Source organism: Chanos chanos, chromosome 8 (assembly GCF_902362185.1).
Source record: "Chanos chanos chromosome 8, fChaCha1.1, whole genome shotgun sequence".
NCBI lineage: Eukaryota > Metazoa > Chordata > Actinopteri > Gonorynchiformes > Chanidae > Chanos > Chanos chanos.
Window position 1 is genome coordinate 46135382 of NC_044502.1, and position 17563 is coordinate 46152944.

The 17563-nt window shown below is 41.2% G+C and overlaps 3 protein-coding genes across 3 annotated transcripts; 1 reads left to right on the top strand and 2 right to left on the bottom strand.

Annotated features, from left to right (window-relative positions):
• Nucleotides 1-2287: 2287 nt before the first annotated feature.
• On the top strand, nt 2288-5644 carry cmtm8b (CKLF-like MARVEL transmembrane domain containing 8b). Its single transcript, XM_030782609.1, has 4 exons — nt 2288-2492; nt 3750-3923; nt 4040-4159; nt 4987-5644. The coding sequence occupies exons 1-4, from the start codon at nt 2355-2357 to the stop codon at nt 5095-5097; spliced, it is 543 nt and encodes a 180-aa protein (XP_030638469.1). The 5' UTR covers nt 2288-2354; the 3' UTR covers nt 5098-5644.
• A 1747-nt stretch (nt 5645-7391) lies between these two features.
• Nucleotides 7392-10792, bottom strand: LOC115819754 (zymogen granule membrane protein 16-like). Its single transcript, XM_030783256.1, has 3 exons — nt 10789-10792; nt 10052-10178; nt 7392-7710 (listed from the first exon to the last, which is right to left on the bottom strand). The coding sequence occupies exons 1-3, from the start codon at nt 10790-10792 to the stop codon at nt 7392-7394; spliced, it is 450 nt and encodes a 149-aa protein (XP_030639116.1).
• A 2228-nt stretch (nt 10793-13020) lies between these two features.
• Nucleotides 13021-13958, bottom strand: LOC115819756 (zymogen granule membrane protein 16-like). The gene is made up of 3 exons (XM_030783257.1): nt 13892-13958; nt 13581-13707; nt 13021-13378 (listed from the first exon to the last, which is right to left on the bottom strand). The coding sequence occupies exons 1-3, from the start codon at nt 13956-13958 to the stop codon at nt 13021-13023; spliced, it is 552 nt and encodes a 183-aa protein (XP_030639117.1).
• Nucleotides 13959-17563: the final 3605 nt, after the last annotated feature.

The window sequence follows — 17563 nt, forward strand, 5'->3', positions numbered from 1 at the left end:
ATATGGAGAGTGGAAATAAATCCTTGTGGCCAAACATGCCTGTGCTTTTTTTTAATGCTTCCCATTGTCTGTTTTCTCAGTAATCTTAGAGAATTAATCTCAGCTCTTTGGGGTTTGTTTATGAGGAAGGTATCCCATGAGCCTTTGGTAATGTTGGTTCTTATATCTCCTTCTTGTGTGAAGCAAACCCACACTGAGTACAGACTGTAGTGGGTATGCTTTCTAAAAATACAATTAACCACAGCCTGTCTCGTACTCCAAAGTAATGAATAACAAATTCACTCAAAGCCTGTGTTATATCTTTCTTAATACAAATCATGTAACTATGGATTGTTAAGTTCATTTAACATAAATATGGATATTTACTATGCATATTTAATATGGCACACACTATATTTCAGTTTATAGGCTCCCTCTTTTTTCAGTTCTTTTTTTTTTTTTCCTTGGTTGTTTTAAATCCCCGGATTAATCTGGAGCCTGTGTTTACTAGATATTTGCATTTAAAATGAATATAAATGTGGAAAGTGTATGAAACAGAGGATTTAAATGGAGATGGAGATTACGACTGTTAAACTTAATCATCCAATTGCCTGGAATTAACATTAATCTGCAAAAAGGATGCACGTGGACATTTATTCGTTGACCTTTCGACACTAAAGCTGTGCGCTCTGGAAGGTTCCGTTTCGAACTCGCGTTTGCTTTGTGTTAATTAACAAATTAAGTCTTCAAAATGGCGACTTCCAAATTGTAGTCCTGCCTACTCTCACAGCAGGACTCCAAAAAATGATGACTTCATTGCAGCCTCAGATGTGATGCATCCACTGAAAGCAGAAGCCTTTTACAGATGATTGCATGGCAGCTGTTGTGGACAGGCATCTGGAACCAATGAGGCCCTGCCAAGGACCAGTATTCAAAGACATCCAAACCCACATCACACAGGCAAATCACAGTTAGGCTTGCCACCACGTTCTCAGTCTGATTTAAACCTGTCTGTAGTGAGACATCCAGACTGAGACCAAAACAGAGCAGGAAAACATATTGCAGCTAAAAGCGCCTTCATTAGCATGGTACACAGCAAATCTCTATATGTGGTTGCATTTAAAAAAATATATATATATATATAAATATATATATATGTGAGACTGCACACAGTATATTGTATACCAATCAATAAACATGATACTGGATGTGTGTGGATGTAGAAAGAACTCGATACGGTCACATAAGAGCTTCAGTTTCTGTGCCATTGGCTTGTTTTCATTCTGCGCTTTCATCCATTCAATACTCATATCCATGACAATTCATATTGATCAAATATGAAGAGTCCTCTCTTTGAACCTATGGTAGCCTAGTCAATGTGACTCCAGTGGTTAACGAAAAGGCCCATTCCGTAGAGAGACCACGCCGAACCAGTCCATTGAGACTAATGGACAAGAACAGGGCGCCAGCAAAGTACAATGTTTTTGTGGCATTTTCAGGTCTGTTTAGGCATAAATAAATAATCAGAGACACACTCTTTGAAGTTTGAGAGAGAGACAGAGAAAGAGAGAGAGACTACAGTCTGTAAAAGAACTGAACTCATGTTAATCGAACTGGCTTTGAATATTGCAGTTAAAATATTTGTATATGCACAACAAAGTATTCATAGTGACAGAGATTTTTTTTCTGTTTATCTATCTGTTCTTTTGCTGGTCTGTCTTTCCCTCTTACGACTCAGTTCACCGCTTTACACGTTTAACACTTTACAGTTAACTCTGTTATTGCTGTGAGATTATCCCGGCAGTGTTAATCTACAACAATATCAAAAGAGGACGAAATGAATTCACGGAACAGACTGCACGCAGTAGCCTATTTAAAATTTGTCGTTAAAAACAGTTGCATTGTGTGTTACCTCGCGCCTGAAATCAGCCGAGAAGTTCAGCGGACAAATACAACTAAATGATGAGCAAATAATAAAATGTTTTATTTTTGGCGAAGGTTTTGCCCATAAATATGTCCGCATTTCGTACGTAAATGTGCTGTTAGTTCTCTAAAAGACTGATTTTTAAAATTCAACCAACAAACACTGGAATGTATCTGCCGCCATCTCCTGTTTGACGCCGATAAAACACCGACAAAATGGTGTAGAGGTCAATGGTCGACCAGAAACTTACCCTCTGTGTCCATCATCAGGCCCTTGATGTAGCTGTTAGCAAGTGGAGCCAGTGATGTGGACGTTGTACCGACGTCCGGCGCAAAGGCATGAGCTTACTCCCTTTCCCGATAAAGTGAAACCAGCGTCACCTCTTGTTTCATGAAGTGGACTTTGGTGGTTGTTTTAGATACACAAACGGAATTTCCTGCGTTCTTTGAGGATGGAAGATGACTCGGAGGCAAACAGAGAAAACACGACAGATAAAACTGTCAACATGGAAACTTTTTCCTCCCCCACTTTGGCTTATGATAGGAATTTTGTTCGCACAGTACCGGGGCTTCTTACTTTCGCCGAATTGGTAAGTCTGAAATTGAAACGTATTGTTTATCTACATCCATGTTAAGTTTACTTTTACAATATTTCACTTACACTGACGGACCTTCAGATGTAAGGATGTGTCCTCGGCTACTGGATGCTTGAACCGTTATTACTGTTGCGCACGTGAGACAATTAAATTGTCACGCAACTTACTTTATGACACTGTCATTTGCCCTCGCCGTTATTTTAAAAGTGAAATTAGGAATTTGAAAATTAGGGGTTTCCTTATTTGTAATGCTACTGAAGTTAAGCTATAATATTAGTATTCATGTGTTTTCATACTGCTCTGTGGTGGGAGCCCACACAGATACTGTCGCTCTGTCCGCTCACTACACTAAAAGTGACGGAAACACATTGTAGATAAGTTTCAAAGTACAATCGTCTTTGTCATTCTTCGCTTGACATGACTTGTCATACTGTAATGTCACTGTGAGATAAAAAAAAAAAAAAAAAAGGAAAAGAAAAGAAAACCCCATCAGTATCAAAAGAAAATGTTTGCATTTAAGTAGGCTACATAATATTCAAGTGATAGGACAAATTTTATGACAAAGTTTTTTCTGTCCTCTCAGTTCTATGGAGAGGAAGTGAGCAAAAACAAAACGATTTTGGCAGACTAACTCTTCCTTTTCTCTCTTATTGTTCCTTTTCCTTCCACCATTTACACTCTGAGTCTTATCCAAGCCTTCTCTCAAAACAAATCCCAGCCTGTTCTTTATCTCCAGTTCCCAAATTATTTTTCCCCGTGATACCAAACATCCAGTGAGAAATTCTTTTCTCTCTCAGAACAGGAAACCAGATGGGGAGTTTGCCAGGGAAAATTACATCCTATTATTCAGACCTCAGAAAAACAATTTACAGCAATAAAAATGAGAACTGTGGATTCGTCCACAATGTGTGAAGGTTGTGGGTGCAGCGACTCACTGCTGAGGAAGTCTCAGTGCATCCTGTCCTGGGAGGAATCCGGTCACTCCGTGGTTCAGTTACTTATGTTTACATATTTAGTGCATGTATTCACACCGTAAATATCCACCGCACAGAGCTTTTGATTTCCACAGAGATTCATTTATATATTCCTTGTTTTTTTTTCTTCTGATTGTAACTTGCATTATTTAGGGAGTGATATATGAATTACTTATGTAAAATGTTCTGTGATATATGTTGCGTGATATGTTCAGTTCTGCTGCATCACAGAGGATGTTAGTAAGGTTCTGTCATGTTTGTTTTCTGTGTTGTTCAGGTGTTTGGGCTGTTTGTTTGGACCCTGGTTGGTGGTACTGAGTACCTGAAAGTGCCTGCCCTTGGCTGGGTGATGTTTGTGTCTGTGCTCTACTGGGTCCTCACAGTTTTTGTCTTCATCCTGTACCTGACCATGGCTCACACAAAAATCTCTCACGTGCCTTGGACCGCGGTGGTATGTTTTTTTTTTTATCACCAGTGTAGTTTGCTTTCTTCTTAAAAGTACGTTTCCAGTTTTACCAAGTGTTCGACCTGACGTATCAGATGACTGTGCTCTTTTCCTGTGCACAGGGTGTGATCTTCAACAGCAGTGCTACAGTTCTGTACGCATCAGCTGCAGTGGCAAACATGGCGTCCGTGAGTCAGGCCATCAGGGGGCGCTATTACTACAGTAGTTGGATAGCTTCTACAGTGAGTGAAGTCCCGTTTCTGCGTCGTACCTGATTCATTTAGCAACTGACAAATTTCCACACTTAGCGAAGGCAGCCGTCACGTCCACACTTGACCCGTGTCCTTCCTTCCTGCTTCACACATTCTTTTATTGAACCTGGAATTGAAGGAAGGGAAAAGACTGCCACCGTCAGCCCACCCGAGCCAGCAGGGTGTAAGGTTTTCCTGATTTCCTTCACAATGAAAACCATTTTGACCGGGGAACAGTTTGAACTACTTTATAATGTTTACATATGAACCGCTATATGTGCTGCTCTGGTCTGCATCGCACTGGAAGAAGTGCAGTGCCTTTGAATCTCAGGTCTCTTTGTAGACTGTTTGCTAATTGTACTTTTGAAGATGAAGTGAATCTGGGGGAGGCAGTCTGCTGAAATACGGCAGCTGATCTGTCTGTTGTACTGTTGACCTGTTTAGCACAGTGTTGCCTTGGCAGTGATTCAGAAATCACACACACACACCCTGAAATCAGAAATCAAACACACACACTCTGTATGGCCTTCTGGTTTCACAAATGTACTCTGCTTTTATATTTAGGGGCTTCAAGTCATTTTACACATCTCTCTCACTCTCTCTCTCTCTCTCTCTCTCTCTCTCTCACTCACTCTCTCTCTCACTGTCTCTCTCTCTCTCTCTCTCTCTCTCTCTCTCACTCTCTCACTCTCTGTGTATGTCTGCCAGTGTGTGTTAGAGGAGGGAGAGAGAGAGATGTATAATAATCTCACATGCTTGCATTACATACACGCACTGCAGTGGGTCAATTAAAACCCTTTTTTTTTTTTTTTTTGCAGGTATTTGCTTTCATCGTAACTCTTTGCTATACAGGAAACATGTATTTCAGTTACACATCCTGGATGTCAAAGAGTGAGCCCCAGGAGCAGCAGGACCCCAATAAAAACTAGACCAACACGACGTGAACAGAAACCAGAATGTACCCACAGTCTTGTTAGAGGTACAAGGTTTCAAAAGCTGTTCATTTTTTTAACGTTATTGTAATGAAGATGTATTAAACAAAAAGACTGAAGATAAGATTAGTGAGGAAACACTATAAAACATTTACAGCTTTGGAATATGCCAGAAATCACTTTATAATGGAATGACTTGACAATGTACTATATTATATAACAGTGCTGTAGGTCTTACACGGTGGATTTGTTTAGCACATACTAATGTGTTTTTTAATGATGTTTTTAGAGTTGTTGCACAGTATACACTTTACAATTCACAGCCAACTCTGCAATCATGGACAGGCAGTTTAAATCACCGCTGCCTAGTCAGTCTTAATCCGTTTTCATTAAAATTACGTGAAAATTAATTGACGTTAAAATGAATGTTGATGGGAGTTGCCGAATGTTGATGAGATGTTTGACATTTCACATGTTTAGTCCATTAATACAGACGTTCTTTATGAGCATGACCTGTGTGTCACACTCATCTGGATGTCTGATACATACAGCACGTACTGTTCAGTTTTGGCTTGGATTATGAAATAAAAGCTTTGGTTTTCTTATCGAGTCAATGCTGGTGTCACCAGGTGGCGCTCTAATGTTTACTAACAGATAATGTAATACACCAGAACAGTGCTCCCCGGTCCCACTCATAAAGACATCTGGCCCTGCATGTTTTACATCTCTTCCTGCTCTATTAATCCTTATTCAACTCATCAGCCCTTGGTTAAATAATTAAGAAGAGACTTTGGCAGTGCCAAGCTGTAGACCATGCAGAAAAAAACTGAGACACAATGTTCTAGGAAGAATTGACCCCCCCCACCCCCAGCACCGAGTATACTGTGCCAATTCACAGCGTCATGGAAATGAAAGTAACACAGAACAATACAAAAGCGATGGTGTGATTTAGTACAGCTGAATGGTTTATTCATGGGAAAGAGTTACAAAAAAAACTTGAAGCTTTAATTAGATCTGATCATAATCAGGATGGTTGCTTTTCTGTCAAACTTACACTGCATTGCTGAGAAAACCTGATGGAGAGATGCTTTATCTGTTCAAGTTGAATTTTAGACCAGTTGTTTCCTCATAGCAGACATTTTGCACCTGGTCCAGACAGGTTGGTTCACCTTTTGTTTTTGAATCATCTACTCTTTTGTTTATTGCTGAACTTGATTATCTTTTCTTTGCGTAATCTCCTTGTCATTTATTTGAAGTGGCTCTGTGGGCTGATAGAGTGGGTTATCTTTCCTCCGTGTTACTGTCTCATGTTTGGTCCATCTCTCTAGACCAGGACAGAGATAGCACTGGGTCCTCTCTCTAGACCAGGACAGACATAGCACTGGGTCAGTTCTCTAGACCAGGACAGAGATAGCACTGGGTCATCTCTCTAGACCAGGACAGACATAGCACTGGGTCTTCTCTCTAGACCAGGACAGACATAGCACTGGGTCATCTCTCTAGACCAGGACAGAGATAGCACTGGGTCATCTCTCTAGACCAGGACAGAGATAGCACTGGGTCATCTCTCTAGACCAGGACAGAGATAGCACTGGGTCATCTCTCTAGACCAGTACAGAGATAGCACTGGGTCATCTCTCTAGACCAGGACAGAGATAGCACTGGGTCCTCTCTCTAGACCAGGACAGAGATAGCACTGGGTCCTCTCTCTAGACCAGGACAGAGATAGCACTGGGTCATCTCTCTAGACCAGGACAGAGATGGTACTGGGTCATCTCTCTAGACCAGGACAGAGATGGTACTGGGGAACTGTGCTGGGCGGTAAGCCCAGTGTTTAGTTCAGGGCCTGTATATGTGGACTGTAAATTGTAAATGGGATAAATAGTTTTCACAGTCATACAGTCTCATGTACTCTGTCACATAGTTCCTGTAGAACCACTAGCTTCAATGGCATGTGTGGTTTAATTTTTAATGGTGAAAGAAGTCAGACATCCAAATAAATGCAGCTATACGATTTATTTTTATGAAAGTCAAATTCACTTTCCCTCTGAGTTAACGTCAGCTGACTAGTCAACTTCCAATGCAGACAGAATTATCTTTCACAGTAAAAAAAAAACAAAAACAAAAAAACAGAACAAAAACCCGAATTCTCCCACTCTCAAAGACAGTTCCTCAAAATTATTCACCCATAATCATAATGTTGGTCAGTGCATAAAGGGCAGAGTTTGAGCTTCACACCATATTAAAAAGAGTTATGAGTGATGGTATCTGAAGCAGAATCAGTGGACTCTCTAGTGTGTGCTGTTGGAGTAGAAAGCACCCCAGTGAGCCCCGATGGAAGTGATGCCCTGTCCGTTCTGCCGGCCGCTCAGAAGGCGCAGCTCAGCCCCGTCATGGGTAGGGTAGAAGTTGAAGGAACTTCCAGTGGGTTGCCCCACCTGGAAAGAGCGCCCCCTGCTGGTGACGAACACCAGGCTGTAGATGTAACTGCTGGTGTATTTCCCTGAGATCTGGATGATGGCCTCATCATCGAACAGCGTCATCTCCGATTCATCGCCACTGTTTGTTCCAATCACGGGTGTCCAGCCGTACTCATACCTCAGCTGGAACCTACAAAGACAGATCATCTTTAATGGGCCTCTCTTCTAATGTAATTTAAATGTAAATCTAAATCTCTGTGATCACACACACACACACACACTGTGAACAGTGAACTTGTCCTCTGCGTTTAACCCATCCATCACACTGGTAGTGAACACACACGCAGGATTCCTTGTGCCCAGGGGAGGCTCTGGGGCTAAGTGGGCACACAGCCATGGATGTCGGTTCTGGGAATTGAACCAGCAACCCTTCGGTCTAACCTCTAGACCACGGCTGCCCCACCAGGATGTGAGTTTCAGAGGCTCCGCCCTTACGCTGTACCTGACAGTTAAGTCTTACCACAGACACTCCACTGCAAACAAACTTTTGATTTATTTTATTTTTCTTCCTGTGATAAACAGGAGATTTTTGTAAATGTTATTTTAGGACTGTTCAGTACTCTAGAGAGAATAGTACTCTACAGAGATGGTAAGAATTTATCACACAAACCTCTGAAGAAAGTGTTTCACTCAGAAAGTTCAAACGGTTTGTGTTCGCAATCTTAATAAACCGAATGATCTTGGCACAAATCATGACGGTTTTGCTGATTTTGGCCTGTGACTTTTTGACTGAGTCTGAGATTTCTGTAGCTTCTTCTTTATTTTTTTAACAAGTGTAGGTGAGACGTTCAAGTCTTCCAAGTTTTGTTTTCAACAGAATTTCCTTCGGTAGATACAGTATCAAGTCTGACCACTGCTTTTACCTACCTACAGTGTTTTTTTTTCCACCCGTAGATAAGAGTTTCCTGATTCTACAGGTCTCATCTGGGTGTCCTTCTCATACGTCAAGTGGTATTTATCAGCACGTTTATGCAGCATTACACACATCAGAAAGTTATGCCAGATTTCTGTTTCCTTGAAGCTTCAGTGCATGTTCGTTACTCCTCTCTGAGGTGTCTGTGGTTCGCCAGGCAGTCATGACTCTTAGTTTACACTCGGACTGGTCTCACCGGTCTAAGTACATGACGCACTGTTGGAAACATTAGCAACTTTGTGCTGGATGTATATTTAAAAAAAAAAAGGAAGCGTTCTTCAGAACACTATCAAATGTCTCTCTGTTTTTTTTTTAATTTTTAATTTAAATTTAACTGAAGTTTCATGTATTATGAAATTTCACGGTGATTAAAAAAAAAACAACGTTTTTTCTCATAGAAGTGCTACAGACCAAATTAGACAGTGTTGAATCTGTTTGGTTTTGTTTGTTATCATTAGAAGAGAACAGCGCAGGTGTTTGCTGTGAGCTTTGCCGGCGGTGAGGTGTGCTGTAGTGAGAGTGTGAGGTGTGCTGTAGTGAGAGAGTGTGATGTAGTGAGGGTGTGTGCTGTAGTGAGAGTGTGAGGTGTGCTGTAGTGAGAGTGTGTGATGTAGTGAGAGTGTGAGGTGTGCTGTCGTGAGAGTGTGTGATGTAGTGAGGGTGTGAGGTGTGATGTAGTGAGAGTGTGAGGTGTGCTGTAGTGAGAGAGTGTGATGTAGTGAGAGTGTGTGCTGTAGTGAGGGTGTGTGCTGTAGTGAGAGTGTGAGGTGTGCTGTAGTGAGTGTGTGTGCTGTAGTGAGAGTGTGAGGTGTGCTGTAGTGAGAGTGTGTGATGTAGTGAGAGTGTGTGCTGTAGTGAGAGTGTGTGCTGTAGTGAGGGTGTGTGCTGTAGTGAGTGTGTGTGCTGTAGTGAGAGTGTGAGGTGTGCTGTAGTGAGTGTGTGTGCTGTAGTGAGAGTGTGAGGTGTGCTGTAGTGAGAGTGTGTGATGTAGTGAGAGTGTGAGGTGTGCTGTCGTGAGAGTGTGTGATGTAGTGAGGGTGTGAGGTGTGCTGTAGTGAGAGTGTGAGGTGTGCTGTAGTGAGAGTGTGTGATGTAGTGAGAGTGTGAGGTGTGCTGTCGTGAGAGTGTGTGATGTAGTGAGGGTGTGAGGTGTGCTGTAGTGAGAGTGTGAGGTGTGCTGTAGTGAGAGAGTGTGATGTAGTGAGGGTGTGTGCTGTAGTGAGAGTGTGTGATGTAGTGAGAGTGTGAGGTGTGATGCAGTGAGGGTGTGTGATGGAGTGAGAGTGTGTGATGGAGTGAGAGTGTGAGGTGTGATGCAGTGAGGGTGTGTGATGGAGTGAGAGTGTGTGATGGAGTGAGAGTGTGTGCTATATCGAGAGAGTGTGATGTAGTGAGAGTGTGTGATGTAGTGAGAGTGTGAGGCATAGTGAGAGTGTGTCATGTAGTGAGAGTGTGTGCTGTAGTGAGAGTGTGAGGTGTGCTGTAGTGAGAGTGTGTGCTGTAGTGAGAGTGTGTGCTGTAGTGAGAGAGTGTGGTGATGACGGGGGAGAACACATACCCACGGATGTAGTTGCCGCTGAGTTCCCAAATTCTGACCCCGGTGATGCGACCCTCACCGGAGGTAACGTATGTCGCACCGCTGCCCCCACCCACGGTCGGAGAGTACGAGTATGAATCGCCCAAAGCTAGAGGAAGAAGAGATCAGCCAATCAAACAGCTGGATTCCAGCAATGTCCCACAAACCAACAGAGACCAGGACAAGTGCAGAACACCTTAATTCTGAGCATGAGTGAATCTGACCAACTGGTTCTGACTAGCTGAAAAAATAAAGTCTTTGATTTCGACTGGGAGATCTGTGATGTCTTTTTTCTGACCGGGGAGGGAAAGACTGAACAAAACAGAAATTCAACCCATGCTAATATTTTAATCCAACCCAGAGTCTGCCATACTGAATGGTGAATCTGTCTCCGTTGGAAACAGACTTTCTTGCCCCCTTTTTTCTTTACTCTTATTGGATGTCTGTATTGGCGTCTGGGTCAGATCTTGAGCTGTGTGAGTTAATGTTTTGTATGTCATCCACCTTTCAAACAAACAGATGTCTTCTCTAAACAGACAGATTATAAAAAGCAAATCTTACAATTATTTTCCTTTTTTTCCCCCTTTTTTTTCTTTTTAACCCCTAATCTATCTTTTTGTGGTCATGTTATCTAAGACACATCCCATAATGTTATCTAAGCACAACCCACTCCTCCGCACCCACGTTTTCAGTTTCGTAAAATAGTCATAAGCACTTACGCATTGTCAAGCAGTTTGCACACAGTGCAAGGAAAACCAGCAGGAAGCGCATCGTCAAATCAGGAACGCTCGTCTGCATTCCAGAAAATACACAATGCACACAATTTACGTGCAAAGTCAACACTGAGCTGTTTAAGATCAATTACAGTCATAGAGAATACATGATAAAGTTTCACCCAGCATTTCATTCACATGCCTTATGAACAAGTCTGGTTTTCAAGACTACAGTTTTCAGTGTATCCAACAAACAAAGAACCAAATGACTTAAACCAAACACTAAGAGATCCCAAATCAAAACAAATGACAAAAAAACAAAAAGCAAATTAAAAATTCCCCATGAATTTGTACCCAGTTTCTGAATATTCCCAATCGCTTACCGACAGAGATGCAATATTATTCCTCGATGTCTCTGGCCCCGTTCCCTCTGTGGACCCGTATTTATACCTGTCACGGTGAGAACTCGGCTGCTATTGGCTGAAGACAGATCTACTGCATTCCACTTCACCCAAGTTTCCTTGAAAAGCAGACCGGAGCTTCCTTATGCTTTTGTAAAAGTCCCACATTGCTTTTTAATGAGAGGATGCCTGAATTAGACATGCAGATGCTTCTATATTTGCTCTGCGAGTTTCATTGGATCATTATTTAGTTAATTAGATCATTATTTAAGTAGTGAGTTTCCTTATACATTTGTGTGTTAGACCATTTACCTTATTATTTTTTATTTTATTTTTATTTTATTTTAATACTTTAGTGAAGTCTGATTTTGTGTGGAATATTTTTATTTTAAAACACGTCCCAAAATGGAACAGCCTGTATCTCGACAATGGTCCTTTACTTTCTTGTTTTTTTGTTTTTTGTTGTTGTTGTTTTTTTTAGCTCTTACTGCATTTTGTCCTGTTCTTGTCCTTCACTCAGACATGACAGTGAAGTGCTGACAATATTTCATTTTGTTCTTTTTAGTCTCATGATAACGTTTTGCGTCTCAGGTGGTTCTGGTTTTATTCTACCTTTTAACTCAAAATATTGACAGATAAAATAAGTTTAATATGCTCATATATTGTGAAGTTCGCAAATACTCCACTTAAAACTGTTCCGTCAACGTTGGGGACCATCATTCCTCAAATCCATAAGACTTTAAAAACTGCACATGCATAACGTTATTAATGTGAATGTGATTACACTTCATCACGAGTCATTCGTTAGCCAAACCAAGTAAGTGGCAGATCTCAGTTTGTGGTTTGAACCCATTCAAAAATGGATATGGAATTATATAAGTGCTGAGGGACTTTGGCCATTATTAACTGTCTTAGAGAAAAGGTTTTCAGCTGTTTCCATCAGACTAACTCTGAAGCTAACTGAAGCTAACTGCTTTTTCAAATGCTTCATTTGTGTAGTGTGTTCTGTGTTGGTGACTGAGCTGAGTGGTTTTGTTTAGTAAATGTAACCCATATCTGAACTTCATCTGAAGGGTTACATTCTCTCAGACAAAGGCTGTGTTTGATTTGTTTTCTGGTTCGTTTGAAGAAGAGTCCTTCCTCCTGTTCTGCCACATTCCTAAGGACCGCGCTCTTCAGTGACCACGCCGATTCCTGCCTCTCGTTCTTTCCTAAGTGAGAACTTCCTTGAAAGGGGAATTTTTTATGTGTTGCGTGATTTTACAGAACTGCTCCTCTGATGTGAAGGAACTGAATGTGTAGAGAGCATCAGATCCATGAATGAACTGACTGAATTTTTTGAGGTGTTTAGATATATTTAACTCGTGCTGAAGCTGTTGTGTTGTCATTTATTATAACAGCCCTGTTTGATTACATGGTAAAATAAGAGTGCCAGGCTAGCATGCTAGCTATCTTCAAATGTGATTTGCGTTTCCTTGAAGCATATTTTCTCAGAAACATTACAAGGAAATGCTTCTGACAAATGAATGTTCAAAGAAAAGGCAGAAGACTTGTTTATAAAACAATGTGAATGATCCTTATTATTATTTGCTTGCTTTATTGTTTAAAGAGACAGGAGAACAACTGTAGTTCTGTTGGCATGATTGTCATAACAGAGATATAACCTACTGGCCTGTTTTCAATTTAGCTTTTTAAATAAATACACACATTTTTCCCAAGACAAATTTAGCAATAATTAATTAATTAATGAAAGTGTCAATATTAGTTAAATCTGTCATTTGTGCGCTTGCAGTAAGGTTTGCTGAGGAACAGTAACATACAGGGAAAAGACAGAGGCTCAGTGTACTGTCACAGCAGTGGATACAGATTCAGTTGCAGCTGCATCTGTATCCATGACGACTGTTCCCCAGTGAGCTCCAATGGCAGTGATGCCTCTGTAATCGGAGCGGCCACTCAGAATCCTCAGCTCAGATCCGTCGTGGGCGGGGTAGAAGTTGAAGGAGGTGCCGTAGGGTTGGCCGGCAATGAAAGTGCGCCCCCTGCTGGTGGTAAAACTCAAATACCTGATGTAATCGTAGGCATACTTCCCAGACAGCTGCACAATGGCCTCATCATCAAACAGCTCCATCTGCTGTAAGTTCCCACTGGACCGACCGTACACCGGAGTCCAGCTATAGCCAAATCTGAGCTGGAATCTGAAAATGTTACAGAAAAAAATGTTAATAACTTCAGTTAATAACTTGAATACATTGTATATTCTGATATGGAGATGGGTTGAAATTCAAATGTTGGTGTTTGCTTTGTTTTATTTTTTAATCAAATATTTTTCTCAGCACATGATTGCAAATAAAAGTTTGATGATGACCAAATAACAAATAAGAAAGTGCTGATAATTACCCGTGGATGTAGCTGTTGTAGCGTTCCCACACGCGGATCGCTGTGATACGACCCGCTCCCACGGCACTGAAGACGCTTCCATAGCCACGGCCCACGGTGCTGGAGTAAGAGTAGTATTCCCGTTGGTCTGTGGAAGAGACACGGACCTCACGGTCAGGGTACGCTGCACAGAATAGGCTTATGTCTTCTCATCCTGTACAGCTCTATTGGAAGTCGAGGGCATGAGCAATGCGCGGTGCAGGGGAAACTCAGCCGACCGGAGCGCCACTCTGGGAGCCAGAGGAACCCTGACTCACAGGAGGGACACTCACTGCCGTCGGTACAGGAGGACGGCCGGTTCTGATCTCTCTGCTCAGGATTAAGACACTTAAAACTCATGGTACATGTTACCCTGGTCTCCCATACCAATCCCTCCACCAGTGAGAGCCTTGGAAAAAGTCCAGGCTTGATATCAAACTGTATAGAACACAGTCACACACCAGTTATACTGTAAACAAAGTAATATATATAGTTTACTTGTATCCCTTCCAAATTGCTAAAACTAGTCACCTTAAACCATTTACTTCAGGTTACCACTGCAATGACAGACCTACAGTTTCTTTGAGACAGAGGGATTAGATTTATATGTGTACTTGGTGTGATTTGAACTTCTTTTCAAAACAAAAGGGTTATTAACATTAAAATCATCATTATCATTAGTTCTGTCTGTGCGTATAACCAAATAAACTCCTGATTCTATTACGTTTCATGTAACCGTCAGTAAACCCTGAAACCCAACATCACTGGACAAAAAAAAATTTAAATGACAGTTAATAGAAAAATATATAAAGTTCAACATAAACGAACACTGAAGCTGCTCTGATTTGATATTCTAAATGTGTACTATTCTCTGTAAACAGCCTAGAGATTATGAATTGCCTTACTTGACTTGTCTCCTGCTGAAATATCTCCAGTACAGTCCAGCATTCAATGTCTCTCTGCTCACACAGCTGGTGTCTCAAGACAGCTAATCTTGAGTGTTTTTCTGTGATTTTTTTTTAAATTGGTTTCACTCTTTGTAATAAACTAACTCTTTACTGTAATAGCCCAATAGCAGTTAGAGGAGGATGGGTCACTCCCTCTGAGTCTTGGTTCCCATTAGGGTCTCTTCCTTTCTCTGCTAAAGGGAATATACAGTTGACTCAGACTTCATCACTGGGGACTCTTGGCCTCAGATTTCTTTGTGTTAATATCCAGTGTAAAAAAAAAAATCTATACAAAACAAGAGGTAAACTGCACTGCATTGAAGTGAACTGAACTGGATTTCCCTTTTTTTTTCATCTTTATCAGTCTGGAACATCATAGCTCTGTCCTCTGCATGCAGACATCCTTAGAATTCATTCAGTACACAGTCAGGAATTCTTCAACTGAGACTGGAGCACGGTACATGTTTCTGAGGAGTTTTGGAGACACTGAACTGGATTTAAAATGGTTTGAGAATTCTCAGTGGCTGATGGTTTGTGCTGTACTTACACTGGGCTGAAGCCGTGACACTGAGCAGAGTGAGGATGAGTAGCCCTAGTTGAGTCATGGTAACAATTATGGCTGGATCTGTTTTCTGCAAGACAGACACACCACACACTCATTAACTTTGTTCTGCAATGCAGTTCATCAATGTGATCCTTTGAAATTATATATATATATATATATATTTATTTATTTTTACATTTAAGTCCATTTCTTCACAAGTCTTCACAAGATTTCTGCTCTCACTAGTTAATTATGATAATTATCATGGTAACGCAATCATCTTAGTCATGCAGCATTGGGAAATTACGTTGTTTAAAAATGTTTTCAATTTATTTATCTTTTTAAAGAAGCATCAAGCATTTCTGTCAGAACCATCAGATAATTTTAGGTCAAATTTTATCCTGTTACATGGTTTGGAATTGATCTCAATATGTCAGTGAGGAAATTAATTACAAAATCTACAAGGAAAATATGAAATTAAAAGTAGATTAAAGTGAAAGAGTGCTACTCACCGTTTTCAGGCAACACACAGAGCTGTCCCACACATGCACCTGTCCAGATCTGGCATCAGTGAGATCCTTGAACAAAACTGTCACAATACCGTCTGGCCCTGACTTTTATGTGTTCTGAAGAATTCCAAGTCGGCTATGTCATATGTGCTCTCAAGAATTCCAGGTATGTCAATCAGAAAACGACAGACAACCCTTGAGTTACACCAGGCACAATGCCACAGATATCACAACTATGAACCAGTGTTCTCCAAAGCAGGCTATTTATTAATTAATTCATTCATTCATTTACTTATTTGTTTATTTCATATCCGTGACATGTAAGAAGGGTAAGCATAAAGATGATTATGATGAATGTGAGTTTATGTTGTTTTTGGAGAAGGGCCAGAGAGTTCTCTTGTGTGCTTCTGTCCTGTCAGCAGAAATAAAAATACCCATGAAAAAGGATCATAAAGAAAACAGTGCATGACTCCATCAGTCACTCAAACATTTATTCCTCATACAGGGTATGCGAGGACAGGTAGCCCGCCGAAAATGAACTGAACTGAACTATAACTGCAATAAGGCAATCACAGCACACAGCAAAATCAGGCTGCAACTGGATGACTGCTGGTGTTTGTGTTTAGAAAGCTGTCTTGTGTTTTCTCTGTGTGTGTGTGTTATGTTGCAGATGGAGAGGTTTTCTGTCCAGCTCCTGTTTCTGTAGTCTTAATGTTTTATGCCTGTGAGGCTTGACTCACCTTGACAAGACGTTTTTCTTTTTTTTGTTTTTATTTCTTCATGTTCCCACATGTTAAAGTCAGTATGACCAGAAATGACTTTACTAATGACAGACGTTATGTGAGATCTATATTCATGGTATTTATGTGTACATTCATGCATTCAACTATCATCAGTAAGATTCTGTTTATAATCCTTCACTTCTGAAATAAGCATAATGCTCTTTGGCTTTATTACTTCTATAGTGAAATAGTGCCACAGTGCAAAAACACTTACTCTCTCTCTCTCTCTCTCTCTCTCTCACATACACACACACACACACACAATAATGAATGACATATCAGTTTATCAAGGGAAAATTACACTTACAATGCAGTATGTAAAAAACAACAACCAAAAACAAACAAACCAGAAAAATATAAAACAAACCACAACACAAAGACTCCCTCTCCCCACACACACACACACACACACACACACAGAAACACACACACACACACACACACAGAAACACACACAGAAGCACACACACACACACACACACACACAGAAACACACACACACACACAGAAACACACACACACACACACACACACACACACACACAATCCCACACAGAAACACACACACACACACACATACATGCACATGCACACCTGCACACACACACACATACGCACACGCACACACACACACACATGCACGCACATACACACTCACACACACACACACACACACACACACACACACACGCACGCACAAACACGCACGCACGCACAAACACACACACACACACACACACACAGAAACACACACACAACCCCACACAGAAACACACACACACACACACACACAGAAACACACACACACACACACACACACACACACAGAAACACACACACACACACACACACACACACACAACCCCACACAGAAACACACACACACACACACACACACACACACATACATGCACATGCACACCTGCACACACACACACACATATGCACACGCACACACACACACATGCACACACGCACATACACACACACACACACACACACACACACAGAAACACACATACACACGCACGCACAAACACGCACGCACGCACAAACACACACACACACACACACACAGAAACACGCACACAACCCCACACAGAAACACACACACACACACACACACACACAGAAACACACACACACACACACACACACACACACACACACAGAAACACACACA

Bases quoted from the DNA above. Each gene is read 5' to 3' on its own strand.
- cmtm8b (XM_030782609.1), top strand. From the start codon at position 2,355: ATGGAAGATGACTCGGAGGCAAACAGAGAAAACACGACAGATAAAACT. The intron at 2,493-3,749 runs GTAAGTCTGAAA...TGTGTTGTTCAG, and splicing joins TTCTTACTTTCGCCGAATTG to GTGTTTGGGCTGTTTGTTTG. The intron at 4,160-4,986 runs GTGAGTGAAGTC...TTTTTTTTGCAG, and splicing joins GTAGTTGGATAGCTTCTACA to GTATTTGCTTTCATCGTAAC.
- LOC115819754 (XM_030783256.1), bottom strand. The intron at 7,711-10,051 runs GTATGTGTTCTC...CTGTCTTTGTAG, and splicing joins AGCGGCAACTACATCCGTGG to GTTCCAGCTGAGGTATGAGT.
- LOC115819756 (XM_030783257.1), bottom strand. From the start codon at position 13,958: ATGAGTTTTAAGTGTCTTAATCCTGAGCAGAGAGATCAGAACCGGCCG. The intron at 13,708-13,891 runs GTGAGTGTCCCT...TCTCTTCCACAG, and splicing joins GTCCTCCTGTACCGACGGCA to ACCAACGGGAATACTACTCT. The intron at 13,379-13,580 runs GTAATTATCAGC...TAACATTTTCAG, and splicing joins TACAACAGCTACATCCACGG to ATTCCAGCTCAGATTTGGCT.